At 53.9% G+C, this 20,300-nt stretch overlaps 2 protein-coding genes across 2 annotated transcripts in view; both read right to left on the bottom strand.

Moving 5' to 3' along the window:
- The window catches only part of TIMP2 (TIMP metallopeptidase inhibitor 2), a 73,144-nt gene that overhangs the window by 25,380 nt on the left and 27,464 nt on the right, over window positions 1-20,300 (bottom strand). The window lies entirely within an intron of this gene.
- Window positions 5,322-18,404, bottom strand: CEP295NL (CEP295 N-terminal like). The gene has a single exon (XM_073005443.1). It carries the CDS (start codon window positions 15,533-15,535, stop codon window positions 13,880-13,882), a length of 1,656 nt encoding a protein of 551 aa, XP_072861544.1. The 5' UTR covers window positions 15,536-18,404; the 3' UTR covers window positions 5,322-13,879.

Consider the following 20,300-nt stretch of genomic DNA (forward strand, 5'->3'; position numbering starts at 1 on the left):
AACTCGGTCAATGCGCCAGATTAACTTGGTCAAAGTTTGCTTTCCATGTAGCAGAGTCACCAGTTCAAAAGCAAACCAGGGCTGGGCACGGCAGCTCACTCCTATAATCCCAGCACTTCAGGAGGCGATGGCGGGCAGATCACTTGAGGTCAGAAGTTGGAGACCAGCCTAGCCAACATGGTGAAACCCCATCTCTACTAAAAATACAAAAATCAGCCAGGTGTGGTGGCAGGTGCCTGTAATCCCAGCCACTTGGGAGGCTGAGGCAGGAGAATTGCTTGAACCCAGGAGGTGAAAGTTGCAGTGAGCTGAGATCATGCCACCGCACTCCAGCCTGGGCAACAGAGTGAGATGCTGTCTTTAAAAAAAAAAAAAAAAAAAAAGGCTGGGCGCAGTGGCTCACTCCTGTAATCCCAGCAGTTTGGGAGGCCAAGGCGGGCGGATCACGAGGTCAGGAGATGGAGACCATCCTGGCGAACACGGTGAAACCCCATCTCTACTAAAAATACAAAAAAATTAGCCGGGCGTGGTGGCGGGCGCCTGTAGTCCCAGCCACTCAGGAGGCTGAAGCAGAATGGTGTGAACCCGGGAGGCAGAGCTTGCAGTGAGCCGAGATGGCACCACTGCACTCCAGCCTGGGAGACAGATCTCAAAAAAAAAAAAAAAAAAAAGCAAACCAGCAGAATCCAAAGGAATCAACAGTTCCAGAAGGAGTAGCAAGCCGGCCTTTACTACAGTCTACTGAATTCTGTATGTTATTTTGGAAATTTCTGGAGCTGTTTTTCTTTTCTTTTTTCTTTTTTCTTTTTTTTTTTTTGAGATGGAGTCTTGCTCTGTCATCAGGCTGGAGTGCAGTGGTGCAATCTTGGCCCACTGCAAGCTCTGCCTCCCGGGTTCACACCATTCTGCTTCAGCCTTTTTTTTTTTTTTTTTTTTTTTTTGAGACGGAGTCTTGCTCTGCATCCCGGGCTGGACTGCAGTGGCCGGATCTCAGCTCACTGCAAGCTCCGCCTCCCGGGTTTACGCCATTCTCCTGCCTCAGCCTCCGGAGTAGCTGGGACTACAGGCGCCCGCCACCTCGCCCGGCTAGTTTTTTGTATTTTTAGTAGAGACGGGGTTTCACCGTGTTAGCCAGGATGGTCTCGATCTCCTGACCTCGTGATCCGCCCGTCTCGGCCTCCCAAAGTGCTGGGATTACAGGCTTGAGCCACCGCGCCCGGCCCCAGCCTTTTTTTTTTTTGAGATGGAGTCTTGCTCTGTCATCAGGCTGGAGTGCAGTGGTGCAATCTTGGCCCACTGCAACCTCCGCCTCCTGGGTTCAAGCAATTCTCCTGCCTCAGCCTCCCAAGTAGCTGGGATTACAGGCATGCACCACCATGCCTGGCTATCTTTTTGCATTTTTTTTTTTAGTAGAGACGGGGTTTCACCATGCTGGCCAGGCTGGTCTTAAACTCCTGGCCTTGTGATCCACCCACCTCCCAATGTGCTCGGATTACAGGCGTGAGCCACAGTGCCCAGCCTTGGAGCTGCCTTTCAGTGATCCACTATACTGCACAATGCTTAACGTACACTAGGCACTCAATAAGCATGTCACTGGAGTTTAGAAAATCAGCCAAGATTACTTAAAAACGGCCAAAATGTTGCCTCCTACCCTGGGCATTGAGGTTCACATGTTGTTCTCTTACAAAAATGCCTAAGGCTCCCAGGTGGCAGCTGGGCACTTGTTTGAAGGAGGCAGCAAGAGACAGATCTTGCATTCGCCCCTGGATGGCTGGGTGATCTTTGAGAAGTTCCTCACTGAGCCACAGTTGTTCACACCTAAGATGGAGACGATGACAACAGTTCTGACACTTGAGAGTTCATGGTGATGGCTACAGGGGCTGGTGTGGAGCCTGCGGTGCCTGGGAACTCATGTGCGTATGGTTCAGGACCATGAGCATCACAGAGATAAGCAAGGCGAATTCTCCCACTCCCGTGGGTGAGGCATTGGGACGGTGGCATCACGCCACTCAGGTACGGAGACCTCGTCCTGGTCAGCAGGTCACAGAGTCTCGATTTGATATAACCTCCCAACGTGCTAGCTTTGCCTAGGAGCTGCAGATTATACACTTCCCTCCTTTAAAGTGTCCGAAAAAAGGAGGCTGGTTGAATCAAGGGTCCAGGGTAGCCACGCAGGGTTAGGACTAGAAAGAGAACTGGCGAGGAGGCCGCCAGATGCCTGCAGGGAAGTGGGGGTGAGGGGCCTGGAGAAGCAGAGCCTGAGGGTATCCCCATCTCCACTGGGCTGCTTTAGTCTGCTCCTGGGGAACAGAATTCCGATTCTTCAGGGTCTCTTTAAATTGGGGGTGGGCACCTCCTCCCCCACTTTGCAAAATGAGAAATTACATGAAAGAAGGAAAATGGGAATCAAGAGAGGCAAAGAAGGACCAGTTCCACGGCAACCTTCCCCAAAGCACCAGCATGCCGCAGACATGACGGAGAGGAGCCGGTTGACAGCTTTGATCAGTGCACACCGGTCGGCATAGCGGGATCTGCACCGCTGACCTGCTCAGAGCGGCAGGTACCTGTTGGGGGTTGTTGCCCAGAGGCGACAGCAGGTGAAGAGAGGGTACAGGGTGGATCCTGCATGCAGAAAGCCTTGCCTGGGAGGAGCATCCAATCCAGGCAAGGCGACAGACGATGGACAGGAACGCAGAGAAGGAGAGTTTCCAACAGCCAGTGGTGGACAGAGAAGGAGGGAGAGAGAGCTCTCCAGAACACATTTCCATGCCAATAGCAATGGTCCGCACTCTGGGCTCCGAGATGGACCACCAGGACTGTAGGGGAAAGAAGGCCACTCCAAAGGAGGGAGGGCCTCTCTGAGTCCAGACCATGTGAAGAACAGGGCTGGGGAAATCGAAGAGACATAAGGAATCTGGGAAGAAATGAAAATCGTGGCACAGACACGTTTATTGAACACCTACTGGGTGCCGGGCCTGGTGTTAGGCACTGGGGCGGGGGGGTTGGCGTCAGCCCATCTCCTGTCCATGCCCCGAAGAGGGGACTGCTCTGCTCCTCTGCCCCTTCCCCAAGGAGCCAGAGGCAAGCTTCGAGAGGGGGGAGTCTTTATAAAGATTCTCGTTCTAACTGCCCTGAGCCCAAAAACCACGGCCGCTCCCTGAGCGTCTCGGATTTCGTTTTTCCTTCTTTCCCTTCTGCTGTGAACACAACATCTGGGTTTGAGATCAAGGGTGATACACTGGCTGATGAATTCACTGCCAGATGCCGGCTACTGGAATGCACAACCGTCGGCTGAATTCAAAGCACACACAACCACAGGGTCCCCACCCCCACCCCTCCGGCCCAGGACACCACATGATGTCACCTCCCCCCCTGCAAAAACAATCCCTAACGCACCCGCCAGAGTGGGGACGGAAAAGAACTGGGTGGGCGGAAAACCAAGGTCGCGGCAGACGATCCAAAGAGGACGGGCTACGGTCAGACTTCGAGAATCACAACGACCCCTGGAAAACCATGAGGCCACACTGGCTGCTACTCTCGGACGGCCGCAGACAGTGAAGGCGGCTTACTGGAGAACCTGGTGTCACCAGCATGTGCCAGGGCCAAAGGCTGGCCTGAGGGGCGGCACCCTCCAGACTCCAGCCACGCCAGCCCCAGGCAGAGACGCCAGGGCTTCTGTGGCACGGTCCTCTCTTGTTCTCTGTCCTCGGTGTCCTCTCTGCTGCCATCAACATGTGGGTCCTGCATCCTCATGTCCCCTTCACACACCCACCAACACCTTTCCAATCCTACTGTGTCCACAGAAGCACTACGGAAGTTCCTGCGGAAAATAAGAACAAGCTATGCCCACAACTGGGGGAGGGAGCCAGACCCCAAAAGGAAATTGCCTCAAAAGGCCGGGTGCAGTGGCTCACACTTGTAATCCCAGCACTTGGGAGGCCAAGGCGGGTGGGTTGCTTAAAGCTAGGAGTTCAAGACCAGCCTGAGTAACACAGCAATACCTCATCTGTTAAAAAACAAACAAACAAAACAAACAAAAAACCCCACAAAAATTAGCTGGGCGTGGCGGCACATGCCTATAGTCCCAGCTACTCAGGAGAATTGCATGAACCTAGACGTTCAAGGCTGCAGTGAGCTATGAACGCACCACTGCGCCTTGGTCCTGGGTGACAGAAGCAGACCCTGCCTTTGAAAGAAAAAGAAAATTGCCTCTAAGAAATGCATTTATTCTACACTCACTGAATTCTCTTTATTATCTTGCCAGGGCCCAACTGCTCGCTGGAGGGATCCCCACGTGCTATATGTATAAATATACCATATAGAACATTTCCACTTGAGCCACTCTGCCAGGCCCCCAGGCCCAGGTTTGGGACAGGCAAACCAGGGGACATCAACACCCAACCTCTAGACCGCTCACAGCCTCTTCCCAGGGCGCTCCACACCCTGTAACAGCACAGCGCCTGTCTTGGCTGAGGGACACGCTCAGGCAGCAGGAAAAGGTGGCCCACTGTCCCTCAAAGTCACCTGTCTGCCCAGACGAGGTGCGGGGATCCCTGGGACTCAGAAACACATTCGGCTGCTAAATACACAGTCAAAACCCGGCCTGATCATCTGCGCCTTGTGTACGCGCTGACTCGGACTGGGAGGGTTTGCTCCGTATCACCAGAGGGCACTGGCCCTCCCAGCCGTCCACCCTCTTCTGCAGGCTCCAGCTTCCACCTGGGGAGGGGCACCCACAGGACCCGCACTGCCAGGGAAAGCACCTCCCTCCCCTCTGTCCTGTTCTGCTCATGGCCCAGCGGAGAATGCCAAGGAGTCCCCATGCTCTGAACATCGGTCATTCCTGGGAGTCAGGTGGGGGCTTCAAACACGTGCCAAAGACCCTACTGGTCCAATCACCAGTGGGTGGGGGGCATTCTGATGCTGCAGCTGGGTCAGAGTCAGCCCAGAGCACCCACAGTGGCAATGAAGACCAGTGGCCACTGCATCCCAGGGGCCAGCCCTGGAGGACTCCGCACTGTGTAGATGCAAATACAGTCTGCAGGCCGGAGCTGCCGACGTCTTCTAGCGTCATTTGGTTCATTTGCCTCTGGGTGGAACTGCATGGCAATCATTTCAGAGGAATTATAAAAGAAACAACTCTCTCTCCCAGATGAAACCCAACCTCCACTTACTCCTGGGCAGGATCCAATGGCAGTTGCAGGTGGACTCAGCTCTGTTCATTTACTGGGGAAGGACTGCGACGTTCCATGCCTCCTGTCTAAACTCTCCAGAAAAGCGGGGTACCATGAGTGCCAACATCTGCACCCTCAAATCACACAGTTAGTAAAGACCTTGCTAATGTTTGTAACTATAGCTTGCGTTGCCATTCAGGGTGAGAGTCTCTTGTCCCTTTTGGGTGGATGTGACGACACCATATGGCGGGTCAATCTGGCTGGGGCTGCTTGACCATTGACTTTTTTTTTTTTTTTTTTTGAGATAGAGTTTCGCTCTTGTTGCCCAGGCTGGAGTGCAATGGCGTGACCTTGGCTCACTGCAACCTCCACCTCCTGGGTTCAAGCGATTCTCCTGCCTCAGCCTCTGGAGTAGCTGGGATTACAGGTGCCCACCACAATAACCAGCTAATTTTTTTTTTTTTTTGTATTTTTAGTAGAGACGGGGTTTCACCATGTTGGCCAGGCTGGTCTCGAACTCCTGACCTCACGTGATCCACCCGCCTTGGCCTCCCAGAGTGCTAGGATTATAGGTGTGAGCCATCTGGCCTGGCCTGACCATTTTGATTAATATGTCTAAAGCGCCAGTTGAACGTGTACCAGGGCCCCTGTGCCCCAGCCGCCCCCAAGATCAGAGTCTGAAAAGGGAGGTGAAGCCTCTTTTCCCCACTTCTGGTGTCTACACCCTCAGCTCGGGACAGATGTCCAGTAACACAGCTGTGGCCCTGCCCTGCGACTACTGTAATAAATGACTGTATTTCTCATAGTCCTGCTCTCAGATCACTGTGGGATCCCTAAATGTTTGTGTGTAACTAATCTGGGATCATAGTAAAGACCACTTAGAAACATGGAAGTTCTCCATTCAGGCAGCACCTCCTTCTTTCAGCAGGATGGGGCTGACCTCGCCAGCTGGAGTGGCAGAAGTGGCCACAGACGCTGCCAGGGATGGCAGACGGTGGTCCAGGAAGGGGCTGTGCTCACGAGGACCCCAAACTTGCTCTAGTCCTCTAGGTTTGGGGGCTACGCCTCTCCCTACGGAAATGCATGGGGCGCAGGCGCACAGGACAAGGCTGAGTAGCCTGGAAGTGTCACAAGGGTTGTGAGGTGACAGCGAGGGTTAGCTGGTCCAGCTCACCTTCGGCCTCTGCCCTCAAGTGACACAGCCGGGTGCCCTCGGTGGACAGTCCGAGGGTCTCCCCGGAGCACTGAGCTCTGCCCTTCCTCGGCCCCTTCATGCCGGCCCCTTCTGGCCAGCGGTGCGTCAGACCTCCTCCCAGTTCACTCCTTTTAGGGAAATGAGCAGAAAAGGGGGCTGTGACTTGGTAATTAAAAACAGCCCTTTGGTACTGGGCGGGACCCAGGCTCTTCCCGCCCTGCAGCTGCTGCAGAGGCCAGACCCACCCTCAGGTCCTCCAACCTCCTCGGTCCCCAGAAGCCAGCAATGGGGCCTTCTGGGGAGCAGGAAAGACCTCAGCAGAGGGGGCGGCATAGGAGCACACTGGGCATCTGTCCCCAGTTGAGGGTATAGACACCAGAAGTGAAGACGTGGGGCACCACCTCCCTTTCCAGACTCTGACCTTGAGAGTTTGTGGGTGGCTGGGACAGAGGAGCCCCAGGTCCACCCTCAGTGGTAACTTGCAGCTCTGGAGCAGGGCAGGACCGTGACATCCAGGGTGAGGACAGAGGACTTGGCCAGCATGACTCAGGCCAGGGTGAGAAATGCCTGGAATGACAACTACTCAGAAGAGATGTTTTGTTGTGGGGGGAGTAGGAGGGAGGGTTGGGCAGAGAAGATAACAGGGCACACAACAGAGATCAGGGGACAGAAGCACAGCCTCAGCCCTGGGCCACACCACCTACCAGCGGGCACCTGGGTGTTCCAGGCCTCGCCCCGCCAGGGAACGCTCCCTCCCCGGCTGCCCAAGGTTTTAGCGCACGTGAGCTCCTGGCCACTGAGTGCCCGTCTCCATGGAGACCAGCTCTCCCATCTCACTTCCTGCCCATTCGTTTTGGCTCCCCTTGGGGAACTCGAGTGAAACAGCATCTATCAGAGCACCTCAGCCACGCAGAGCTAAGCCGTACTCTCTGCCCAGCCTTCCTGCTGCCCTCCCCACCCCAGGGCCCTGTTCCCTCCCTCTGCGGCCCTGGGAGGACCTTCGGCCCATGTCCTGCTGCCCTCCCTTTCCCTCGTGGGCCAGCAGGTCTCATGCCAGAGCCTCCGGCTGGGCTCGGCCCTTCCCATTCACGTGCTGCTGAATCACTCGAAAAAAATGCACCGACCCTGGGAGGATTTGCTGAGAACAGGGCGGCTTTGTGGAGGGAAGTGCAGCTCTGCATTTTCTCCGCCAAGACCCACGGAAGAGCCAAGCTCAGCCCTGCAAACCCCCAGCCAGAGCCGAAGCAGGGACAGGAGCAGGACCGTGCAGGGCAGGAAGCACAGGGAGCTTGGAGAGGCACCGAGGGAACCCCCACCCGTCCCTGCAATCCGCCCCCCAACAACGGCTGAGCAGGGGGCCACGGTGACAGCTCCGTAGCCAGGGGCAGCAGCAGATTCTCTCCTCGTGCTGTTGCTGGGGGGCTGCAATTTGCTGCATTTCTCAGGAGACAGAAACAGGGACGTGAAGGCTGGAATCCCGGGGGCCACACACCCAGGAGAGAATGAAAGCGGGGGGCTGGTGTCCCCACTCCCCTTTCCCTTCCTCCTCAGCACAGCCTTGCAAACGAGCCCCACGCTGAGCGGCCCCCAGCCTCCCTGAGCTTGTCCTGGGGGGTGTGCGTCTGTGTAGCCCCGTCTCCAGCTGTAGGATTCGGCCTGGGCTGTCACGGCAGTTGCAAGCGCAGGCTGCACCCCAGCCCTCTGCCCCGTGTCTTCTTGGAGGTCTCGATATAAGCTCCTTGCCATTTGTACTCATTGGAAGAACGACCGCAGGTCAGGGAGGGTGCTCTGCCCACCCCTCCACTCTAAAAACCCTATATCCCTTTGTCTTATGTGTCTGAGATCCTGGTCACACAGGGCTTGGGGTGGAAGGGAGATTTGTGAGGAGAAAAGATGGATCCCCCAGGGCGGTTCCCAGTGTGGGGTCACATCCAAAACCCGACTAGCCAGCAGGTTGGGGGAGAGCAGGTCAGGAGGTGAACAAGTGGCACCTGCCAGACCCCGCCAGCCTCCCCCAGCCCATGGACAGCTGACCTCAGCAGCAAGCACAAGCAATGCTGCTGCTCCCCCTCCAAGCCTCATGGACAAACAGGGCAACTCACGCACCACTGCTCAGCCACGGGGCCTTCCTGGGTCCCTGTGGTTTCGGGAGAAGAACCCACAAGGCAGGGAGAAAAGAAGAGCCCAGAGGATGAAGGTTCCAGCAAAAGCAGAGTGAGGCAGGAACACGGAAGCTGTGCCCCGAGGGTGGGAGCAGAAGCACCAAACCAAAGCAGAGCTCTAGAAGGTGCGAAGTGTTCAGAGCAGGAGAACTGTGCGGGGTGCCTGAAAGTGCTTTAGGAGGATGAAGCTGAACACGGCCACCACATCCGGGGTCCTCACCACTGCTGGCACGGCAGTGCTCTCTGGGAACCTCAGGAGCCCCACACCCTTCCGGGTGGCTCCATCCCTTATTTTACAGTCAAATGGAGGCTGGGCAAGGGCTGGGGTGTGAGTCCAGGGGGCACCCCTGAGCCCACTAGCATAGCCTTATGAGGTGCCTGGCACTTCGGGGAGGATTTAGGCTCACAAGGCAGGGGGCGGACCCTGTGCACCTGTGTCTGGAACAGTGGTGGTGGGAAGAGAGATGCTGGAACCTGGGTGTGAGGGGCAGGAGGTGGAGGGCCAGGCCTTGGAGGAAGTGCAGAAACCTTAACACTCTGCCCAGGTCACCGAGCTATTGGCAAGTGGCAGAGCCAGGGCTCCAACCCCAGCAGTAGGGCTCTCACCGGCTCCTGGTGGAGGCATGGGACGGAGTGAGTCAGGGGAGGCTGGAGGCTGCCCCACGGGCCTTTCCACTATAGTCCAGCTGTGCCAAGGTGACCAAGAGGGGAGGGGAGCACAGGCGCTGCCAGGCCCTGGGATGGAAAGTCACCCATGACATTTCCGTAAGAATCACTGGAAGGTTTTGGGTGTGGGCGTCCTGGAGAGCTGTTTTAGTGCCCACGCCAATGCCCCAGTTAAAGAACCAGCCCGTCCCCTTAGCCTTCTGCAGGACAGGTGGGAAAGGGCCTGGTGTCTGGTCCTGCTGCCATGGGACAGTGTAGGTGTGACCGTCCAGGCAGAGATGAGTCACCCTCCACCCTGTCTCACTGCCTGTCTCCACACCTAGTTTTAGCTCAAGTGTGGCCAAGAAGGGGCGATTCCTAAGCTAGAACACACAGGTCACAAATACCACCTTTGAAAACAGAAACAAGAATAACCCACTCAAAGGCAGGCTGGTCCCCCGATCAGACTGTGGCTTCCAGGCTAAGGCATGAAGACCTTGGCTACTCAATGTTTGGGCCCCATTGTGGCCATGGCTTTTAACTCAGTCATCCCCTAACATCCTCTCTGCCCTCTCAGACAGAGGTGATGTTATAGTGACAGGCGGCTACGCTCCAGGTCTCCATATGCAAAAAATAGCCGGGCACAACGCAAGTGCAGGAACAGCAGGAGCACGGTGACACCCTGCCCCGAGAAATCCTTGTGGCTTTTGAGAAACAGCAGCCCTCCTGACCCGCAGCTTCCTTCTTAATCATGTTGAGCCTACAGCAAATTGTGGAGAGACTTTGCAACCCTAGCCCATGACATTCTGGAACCAGAGGATAGATACAAACCAGGCTAAGATCAAAATTTGCTTTTTTTTCCCCCCTAAGATAGGGTCTCTGTCACTCAGGCTGGAGTGCAGTGGCGCAATCACAGCTCACTGCAGCCTTGACCTCCCAGGCTTGAGGGATCCTCCCACCTCAGCCTCCCTAGTAGCTGGAACTATAGGTGCAGGCCAGTGTGCCTGGCTACTTTTTGTTTTTATAGAGACACAATCTCACTATGTTGCCCAGGCTAGTCTCAAACTCCCGGGCTCAAGTCATCCACCTGCCTCAACCTCCCAAAGTGCTGGGATTACAGGTGTGAACCACCATGCCCGGCCCCAAATTTTCTCTACTTGGCCTCAAGCAGAAAGCCATAGACAACAGAGACCTAAGCTACTCGTGATTAAAAAACCCAAAAGCAAAAACAAAAAGTCTTGTGGGTCGCTGCTCCCACCCCGTCCGAATGAGCGTAACGCTTGTTGGTTCCACGAGCTTCATGTTCTCCAGGGAAGCCCAGCTCGAGTTTCTCAGAGGCATGCACTTGGGGTCCCGCTGGGCACCTCACCCCACACAGCCACGGTTCCAGCTGTTACTCACTCATCACCTGCGTCCTCCACCAGAGCAGGAGTCCTGTGGTTCCATGTGCATGACTCACTGCTCATCTCTAGTGACTAAGACAATGTCTAGGACTCATATCTGTAAATTTATTTATTTTGAGATGGAGCCTCCCTCTGCCCCCAGGCTGGAGCGCAGTGGTGCAATCTCAGCTCACTGCAACCTCTGCCTCCTGGGTTCAAGCAATTTTCCTGCCTCAGTCTCACGAATAGCTGGGATTACAGGCGTGTGCCACCACGCCCGGCTAATTTTTGTATTTTTAATAGAGAAGGGGTTTCGTCACATGTTGGCCTGGCTGGTCTTGAACTCCTGACCTCAAGTGATCCACCCACCTCTGCCTTCCAAAGTGCTGGGATTACAGGTATGAGCCAACGTGCCTGGCCTCATATTTGCAAATTAAATATTTTATAAGAGCAGGTCAATCTTCTCTGGGGAAAAAGGGTAAAAATAGGAAAAAAAAAAAAAAAAGAGCAATAAATGGGATCTTTCCCACACCTACATCCCAGCTGTGCCAAAAGCACTTTTTGATACCCAGTCTTTTGATTCAAATGCATCAGAGATATAGTCCTCTTTTTGGAAACAAGCACGAAACAGAAGAAGCTATGATCATACACACGATGAGGATATGCCACAGTGAAAATGAGTAAGAGAGGCGTTTGTGTGATGTGGATGAATTCAGTAACCATGCTGAGGCCAAAAAGCCTAGCTTCCAAAAGACCCCACGTAATATCCTTTTTATAAAGTTCAAAACCAAGTAAAACTAAACACTATGTTTAGCATACATGTACGGATAAAGACAGGGAGGGCTAAGCCCCAACTTCAGCAGGTATACCTTTTGTTTCTTTTTTTTTTTTTCTTTTTTGAGATGGAGTCTCGCTCTGTCACCCAGGCTGGAGTGCAGTGGCGCAATCTCGGCTCACTGCAACCTCCACCTCCTGGGTTCAAGCAATTCTCCCGCCTCAGCCTCCTGAGTAGCTGGGATTACAGGTGCTGCCGCCACGCCCAGCTAATTTTTTGTATTTTTAGTACAGACAGGGTTTCACAATGTTGGCCAGGCTGTTCTCAAACTCCTGACCTCAAGCAATCCGCCCGCCTTGGTCTCCCAATGTGCTGGGGTTACAGGTGTGAGCCACCGCGCCCAGCATCTTTGTGTTGTTGAGACGGGGTCTCGCTCTGTCACCCAGGTTGGCAGTGGCGTGATCACAGCTCCCTGCAGCCTCAGCCTCTGGGGCTCGAGCGACCCTCTTGCCTCAGCCTCACAAGTAGCTGGGACTATAGGCACACGTCACCATGCTCAACTTTTTGTAGGATAGGGTCTCCCCATGTTGCCCAAGCTGGTCTCGAATTCCTGGGCTCAAGTGATCTTCCTACGCTGGCTTCCCAAAATGTTGGGATTATAGATGTAAGCCATCGGCAGATATACATCCAAGGAGGCAGCAGGGGGAGAGAAAAGGGAGGTAGCGCACAGGCAGTGAATATTCTGGGTCTTGGGTCTGGGTAGTGGGCTCACAGTGCTTCATTATATTATCTACAAAATATTCATAAGTAAGGCCATTCGGGGACCAATGATACCAACATGTCACAAACGAAGACTGGTTGATCTAAGTCAATGTATCTGAGGTTCTTGGAAGGGAGGGAGAGAGACAGACTCTGAAACCATCCTAGTCCAGGGATCAGCAAACTATGGCACAAGGAGCAGATGCCACCCACCACCTATTTTTGCAGAGTCTCATTGGAACCTGGCCACACCCTTTCATTTCTGCATCATCTGGGGCTGCTTCTAAGTAGCTGCAGTAGAGCCAGGTAATTGCCACAGGGGCTGCACTGCTGGCCAAGGCTAAGATACTTACTCTCTGGCTCCTTGCAGAAAAAGTATGTTGATCTCTGTCCCTGTCCCTAAGACTGCAACTGGCAGAAGAGAATCTACCCAGTGTGAGGTCTCCATGGCCGTGGTGGATGCCAGGTCGGTGGCAAAGCTAGCGGGGAGGAAACTGATCAAACGCCCAGGTGCCCACACCCTTGCCAGCCCCAGAGGGAGTCACCCAGTGGGGCGAGGGTTGCCCATCTTCTCTTTTCTCTTAAAGTTATAAGAATGTGTTACGTGATGTGCTATTTAAACAATGCTGGTTCAGTCACTTAGAAAGACTAAGAGGTTTTAGCTTTGGTTCAGTCTCTGTTAATGTCTCAGCCCGTGGCTAAGCACCAAGTGATCTGTCTCCTGAAATTGTGCCCGTCTGACCTTGGGTGCCCCTGAAAGGCCAGTGTTTATTTGGCTAAAACATCTGAAGGGCTTAAATGATCCGGAATCTCCATCTGTGCCTGTGGCCCCTGAAAACAGACTGTCCCCCAGGCCGGAGTGCAGTGGCATGATCAGCTCTGGGAGATGCATCCACAGTACACGGGCTAGACACACCCACTGAAACCCACACAGGTTCCTATTTTTGTATATAGGTGGTTTCCCAAATGGGACTTCGTTTTAAAGGCAAGACTAGGCCGGGTGCGGTGGCTCAGTCTGTAATCCCAGCGCTTTGGGAGGCCGAGGCAGGCGGATCACAAGATCAGGAGTTCAAGACCAGCCTAGCCAACGTGGTGAAACCCCATGTCCACTAAAAATACAAAAAATTAGCCAGGCGTGGTGGCAGGCACCTGTAATCCCAGCTACTCGGGAAGCTGAGGCAGGAGAATCGCTTGAGCCCAGAAGGCAGGGGTAGTGAGCCAAGACTGCACTACAGCATTCCAGCCTGGGCAACAGAGTGAGACTCCATCTCAATCAATCAATCAATAAAGGCAAGATTAGGGAAGGACTCCGTATGAGGGAATGTGCCCTGGAGGACGGGATGACAGATTGCCATTTTTTTTTTTTTTTTTTTTTGAGACGAGTCTCACTCTGTAACCCAGGCTGGAGTGCAGTGGTGCAATCTCGACTCACTGCAACCTCTGCCTCCTGAGTTCAAGTGATTCTCCTGCCTCAGCCTCCTGAGTACCTCAGATTATAGGCACATGCCACCATGCTCGGCTAATTTTTGTATTTTTAGTAGAGACGGGGTTTCGCCATGTGGGCCAGGCTGGTCTCGAACTCCTGACCTCAGGTGATCTGCCCACTTCAGCCTCCCAAACTGCTGGAATTACAGGCGTGAGCCACTGCACTGGCCCTAGATTGCCCATTTTAAAGAGGCCTAATAGTCTCTGAGGCAATGACGCAAACACAGATCTTAGAGACTCGGGTATCAGTTCTGGCATCACCATTATCAATGATGTATTTACCCTGGGTGGGCCTCTCGCGTTTAGCATATGTTCTGGAACTCTTGCAAGCGTTTCCTGGCTTCTTCAAGAAACTGCTTGTGCAACTTGTTTTGCTCTAAAATCTGCTGCTGCTGGTCTCGGATCATCTGACTGTGCCAGTCGTCGTCGGCGAGGCTGGTGCCCGATGGGGAAGTGGTGCTGAGCTCAGATCCTCTCTCCCTTTCCCGGGCTCTTGTGGAGGAAGACTTCAGATGCGCCAGTCGAGCCCTTCTTTGCTCCCTCCTCTCTTTTTCTAACTCAGCCTTGTAGTGGATTTCCAAGCTCATATCTGGGTGTTCCGTTCGTTCAAGCGATTCCAGTTGTTTTTGTCTTCTCTGCTCCATCTCTGCTTTCTGCCTTTGCCTGGATGCCGTTGCTCTGTCTGTCTGGTCTTGAAGGTGGAGCTGAAGGGAGCCCTCTGCCAGCGTGCCCAGTTTGGGGGTCTCTTGTCCAGATTCAGTGCTATATAATAATGAGTCCCCTTCACTGATAAATATACCTGCTTCAGGAGACAATGTTTGACTTCCATTTCTAAACGTGGGCTTGACCTTGCCCATTAACATTTTCAAGTTGGTCTTGGACGCTGCCTGCTGCTCCGCCTCCTCTGCTAGGCTCCTGGGTTCCCCGGCGGGCAGCATCTCTGCGTCTGCTGTTTTCTTCCCTCTTGGGGTCCCAGCGCCACATTCTTGCATCTCTGAGAAGGCATGCTCTTCCCCGGGGCTCTGGTCCATCCTGGGCTTCAGTGCCAGGTACAAGCGCAGGTGTTTTTTCAGCTTTCTGTTTATATTAAACAACTCTTCAAAGGCCAACTCCAGCTCTTCCTGCCACTTGTTCTCCCGGAGCGTGCACTGAGATGCTGGGGACAGAGCTTCCCTTCTGTGGCTGGAACCAGCTGGCCACAGCTGCCCGAGGTCTCTCAGCTTCCCCTCTGGACTCTGTCCTCGAGAGCGACTGGTCAGGGCTGGAACAAAGCAAACTGCCCCCTGTCCCAGTGGCCTCCTCCCCACCCGAGCTGTTCCTTTCTCTTTTCCCTCCACATGCCTGATTTCTCCCACAGCAGCCACGAGTGGGTCTGGCCTTTCTAGGTCCGCCCCTCTGCTCCTCCGAGGGTGGATGGCACCGCGGCCACCCCCGGACTTGGTCGAAGGTTCTCGCCTTCCCTTTCTCTTCTCAGGCAGGGCCAGGTGAGAATTCGTCTGACCCATGGCTTTTGTAGTCTGTGGTTTCTCTGGGCTCGCTGCTGTCTTCCGGGGCCTGGAGTGCCTGGGGTGCTGTTGGCCCAACTCTTCCCTGCAACTCCTCTCTTCACTAGGGGCCGCTCTGTGCTTCTCCTCGGCCCTTGGGGGCCTGGCTGATCTCCGCTGGACGGGCCCCTCTGAGGCGGGCTCATTTTCCCTGGCCCGTCCTTCTCCCCAGCCTAACAGACGCGCTGACTGCAGTAGGTCCAGGCCTCCGACGTGCAGGTGCCGCGCCTCCCGACACCCTCTCCCCAACTCCTCAGCCAAGCGCTGGAGCTGGTAGCTTTTCCACAGCTTGGCATCCGCTCTTCTCTGCAGAGCGAGGTCGCCTGTGCCCCGGGCTTGTAGCGATTTGTGCTTTTTCCTCCAAAGCGGGGCTTCGTTATCAGGACAGAGGCTCAGCCACGTGGCTCCGTCCATGTTTCTGTTCCTGTCTGCGAACCCAGCAGATGCAGCTTCCCAGGGAAGGTGCTTGGAGCAAGAGTGGAGGGTTCAAGGGGCGCCCCAGGGCCTGAGGAGCCACAGAAGCCACGACTATTGCACAGCAAACCTACGAGGAAGGGAGCACAAGTGCAGCTTTCCGGAGCTCCCAGGAGAGTGAGCAAAGCCCTGGAGACAAGCACACGGGATTCTCACTGTGGGGACAGGCTGCAAAATGTGCCCATCCGAGTTCTCCTGACCCGTGCCCGCCAGGGCCCACTCTCAGCCTCCCAATTTCTGTCCTGCACACTTTTGACAAGAGCCTGCAGGGCAGCTGTTTTGAACAGAGTATGGTTTTGTTTCCCAGGGGACATCGGCAATGTCTGGAGACATTTTCTATTGTCACGAATGCAGAGAGGAGGTGCTCCTGGCCTGCAGTTGAGTGGAGGCGAGGGAGGCTGCTAAATACCCCACACTACACAGGAGGGCTGCCCAAGACGGCGAATAACCCAGCCAGAGATGGCAGCAGTGCCAAGACTGAGAATCCCACCCTGAGGGGCAAGGGTTAGGATTCAGGTAGGGGTGAAGGGGTGCAAAGGGCAGCCCTTGGAAACAAATATTCAGAAGAGCAGGTGAATGTAAAAGAGGAAGTCTGGGCCTCTGGAGGGAGAACTGCTCGTAAAGGAAAGGAGGAAGAGACGGAGGAGGGAGGAGCCTGCCAAGCATGTGTGTGTGCGAGGCTGCGTGTGCATGTGTGTGCAGGAGTGTGTGTGCAGGGGTGTGTGTGCACGTGTGTGAATGCATGTGCAGGGGTATGTGCGGGTGTGTGTGCAGGGGTGTGTGTGCAGGGGTATGTGTTCAGGGATGTGCAGGGGTGTGTGTGCAAGGATGTGAGTGCATGGGTGTGTGTGTGGAAGTGTGTGTGTGCAGGGGTGTGGAGTGTATGTGTGGAGGAATGCACGTGCAGGAGTGTATGTTCAGGGGTGTGTGTGCAGGGGTGTGTGTGCAGCGGTGTGTGTGCAAGGATGTGTGTGCACATATGTACAGGGGTGTGTGTGTGCAGGGGTGTGTGTACATGCGCATGCATGTGTGTAGAAGTGTGTGCAGGGGTGCACAAGGATGTATGTACATGTGTGTGTAGGGGTGTGTGTAGGGGTGTGTGCAGGGGTGTGTGTGCAGGGATGTGTGTGTAGAGATGTGTGTGTGCAGGAGTGTGCAGGGATGTGTGTGCATGTGTATGCAGGGGTGTGTGTGCAGGGGTGTGTGCATATGCATATCTGTTTCTGTGATCATGTCTGCACAACTGTGTGTACAGCGGGGTGTGCAGGTATGTGTATATGTGCATGTCAGTGTGTGTGTGTCCGTGTGGGGCATACAGGTATGTGTGTGTGCATGCATGTCTGATACTTAAATCCAGTAGAAACCAAACAGAGAGGAGGAGAAGCTGGTGTTAGCTCTGTTTTCATGATTCCCAGCTCTTTCCTTTTATAATGATCAGAGAAGCACTCTTCCAGTTCTCTTTGGCATCAGGAAGCGACCCCATGCTTTGTCAGGCCTTCCTAAGAAAGGAGGGACATTTACATAAAGAGTATGGGATTTTGTCTGTTGCCACAGGCAGGTGATGCCAGAAACAGCCAGATCTGTGAGCTGCAGGAACGGATAAGGGACAGTCACAGTCAATATGGAGTCCCCCTCCACTGCCCCTTCCCTTCTTTCATCTTAGTCTATGTGGAACCAGGCTAAGCATTTGGAGTCAAACGTAGTTGCAGGAGTCAGAAAATACTGCATCTGTATTACAGCTAACATTAACCGTGCAGGCTCCCCTCTGAGCACTTGCCATGGATCTGTTCATCTTTTTTACAGTAATCCTTTGAGATACGAAGCTCCTACCCCCCTCCCCGGTTTACAGACAGGGAAACTGAGGCAGGCAGAGATGAAGATGCTTAACCCAGATCACACAGCTGGTAAGTGGCAGAAACAGGCCCTCTGCTGCTCGGACGAACCCCAGCACCTTTGACCAATCTCAGGTGGTCACACTGCAGCTGGCTTTGACTTAAGTCTTCTAGTGGGAGGTCCTTGCACCTCTTGGTAAATCAGATCACACATTTAGAATAGTGGTTAATATGATATTGAGCCAGTCTGCCAACCACCATGATGATCGAGAGAGAGAGGGAGAGAGAAAGCTGGGCCCTTCAATGCAATGATTGAGATTTTTGACACAGGTGCCATGGTAATTTAATGTGGTGAAAGAATGGGTTTTTGTTTTTCAACAAATGATGCTGGCACAGTTGGATATCCACAGGCAAAAAATGGGAATTCACAGCCTTATCTCACCCTAGATACAAAAAGTAACTCGCAATGGATTATAGCCTTCATGTAACATCTACAACTATAAATGCTTAGAAGAAAACGTAGATGTATATTCATGACCTTGAGTTAGGCAAAGATTTCTTAGATACAAGACCAAAAGCACAACCAATAAAAGAAGAAACTGATAAGCTGAACATCATCAAAATAAAAAATAAAAAAATAAAATCTTTGTGCTTCAAAAGATACCGAAAGTGGGCCGGGCGCGGTGGCTCAAGCCTGTAATCCCAGCACTTTGGGAGGCCGAGACGGGCGGATCACGAGGTCAGGAGATCGAGACCATCCTGGCTAACACGGTGAAACCCCGTCTCTACTAAAAATACAAAAAACTAGCCGGGCGAGGTGGCGGGCGCCTGTAGTCCCAGCTACTCGGGAGGCTGAGGCAGGAGAATGGCGGGAACCCGGGAGGCGGAGCTTGCAGTGAGCTGAGATCCGGCCACTGCACTCCAGCCCGGGCGACAGAGCCAGACTCCGTCTCAAAAAAAAAAAAAAAAAAAAGATACCGAAAGTGAAGTGAAAATACAAAGTACTGACTGGAAGGAAATATTTGCAAATCATATATCCAACAGAAGACTTGAATCCAGAACATAAAAACAACTCTTACTACCCAGTAAGATGGCAAATAATCCCATTTGAAAATCAGCAAAAGAAGGCCAGGTGTGTCAGCTCACACCTGTAATCCCAGCACACTGGGAGGCTGAGGTGGGCGGATCACTTGAGGTCAGGAGTTCGAAACCAGCCTAACCAACATGGTGAAACCCTGTCTCTACTAAAAATACAAAAATTAGCCGGGTGTGGTGGCATGCACCTATAATCCCAGCTACTCGGGAAGCTAAGGCAGGAGAATTGCTTGAATCCGGGAGGCAGAGGTTGCAATGAGCTGAGATCGCACCATTGCACTCCAGCCTGGACAACAGAGTGAGACTCTGTCTCAAAAATAAATAAAAATAAAAATCAGCAACAGATTTAAGTAGATATTTCACCAAAGAACACAGATGTATGGCTAATACAGCGCATAAAAGATGTTCAACGGCAGCGGTCTTTAGAGAAGCACACACTGAGCCTGCAGTGTCCTGCCACCTCACGTCCACTCCGACGGCGATCGTCAAAAAGACAGACAACAGCAACTGTGGGTGAGGAAGGAGGGGGAGGAACTGGAACCCTGTGCACACTGCTGGTGGGAATGGAAAATGGTGCAGCCACTTTGGAAAACAGTCTGGCCGTTTCTTAAAAAGGGAAACACAGACTTAGCCTATGACCCAGAGATTCCAGTCCTAGGTCTATAAGCAAGAGAAGGCCTGAGTCCACGAAAAGAAACTAAAGCTTGGAGAGGTTGAATAACTTTCCCAGCTCACATGGAGGAGCCGGCCTCAGACACCAAAGACCACCAGGAACGGCCATGGGGATGTCCAATTAGGTGGAGTGAGGTCAGGGCAGGTGAATGTCCCTCTGTGTGCCTCAGAAGGCGCCGGAAGGCCCCGAGCTTCACAGTCTATTTCTGTGCCAAGAGCCATTGGCTCACACCCCTTGTCAACCAACAACAATTAGTAAAACCTGGACAAGTCTCTCCTGCTCTGGAAGTGCCCCCAGCCCATTCAATGACCTCAGTGCACCCTGTGCCAGCCCCACTGGCACAGGCATCCCAATGAAGCAACGTCGGTTTTCCTGGAGACACGCAAACGGGTAAAAACTTAACACATCTGGGCAGAGATCTTTGGGATAAGTCCAGAAAATTGCAGCCAGCTCCATCATTCAGGAACTGATCCCCACTCTGACACCATCAGATGCAACCTCGTCCCTGCTGCCCCAGCTCTCCTTGCTCTCCCCTCCGAGACCCTCCCCACTCACTAACTTGAGGCAGAGGGCAGGGTCTCACGTGGACTCGTGCAGGCGCTGGCAGGGACGGTAACTGAGTGTTAGTTGAGCCCAAGATGACCAAGGAGAAACGGCTGTTCACCTGTTACACAGCCTGCTGGGACGCCTGCCTCTGCCTGTGATGCCCAGCCTGATCTCCAGGCAGCCCAGAGCCTCTCCAGCCCTGCCAGACAGGACGTCGGGTGCCCTTGGCAGGATACTTGCCAAGGAAGAGAGCCATGGTTCCAATCAGGGCCCTCGCTACAGCTCCCCTCCCAGAGGCACCTGCCCTCTCTGGTTGCTTAGAATATTCTGGAAGGGGCAGGGGTCCTGGTACGCCTCTGTCCTCCACATCCTCCAAGTGTTCTGAGCATCTTGGGCTGCTTTGGGGTTTTCTACTCCCCCACTGCCCTCATGTCCTGCCCCCCAGAGCTGACAAGCCTGCCTTCCGCTGGCTGCCTTCAACCACGCGGGGAAACCACAGCTCCCCGCTCCACAGAAGCCGCGCTCGGAGTAGCAGACAGGAAGGCGAGTGGACACCAGT

This window comes from Chlorocebus sabaeus, chromosome 16 (assembly GCF_047675955.1).
Source record: "Chlorocebus sabaeus isolate Y175 chromosome 16, mChlSab1.0.hap1, whole genome shotgun sequence".
Lineage (NCBI taxonomy): Eukaryota > Metazoa > Chordata > Mammalia > Primates > Cercopithecidae > Chlorocebus > Chlorocebus sabaeus.

Bases quoted from the DNA above. Each gene is read 5' to 3' on its own strand.
- CEP295NL (XM_073005443.1), bottom strand. From the start codon at position 15,535: ATGGACGGAGCCACGTGGCTGAGCCTCTGTCCTGATAACGAAGCCCCG.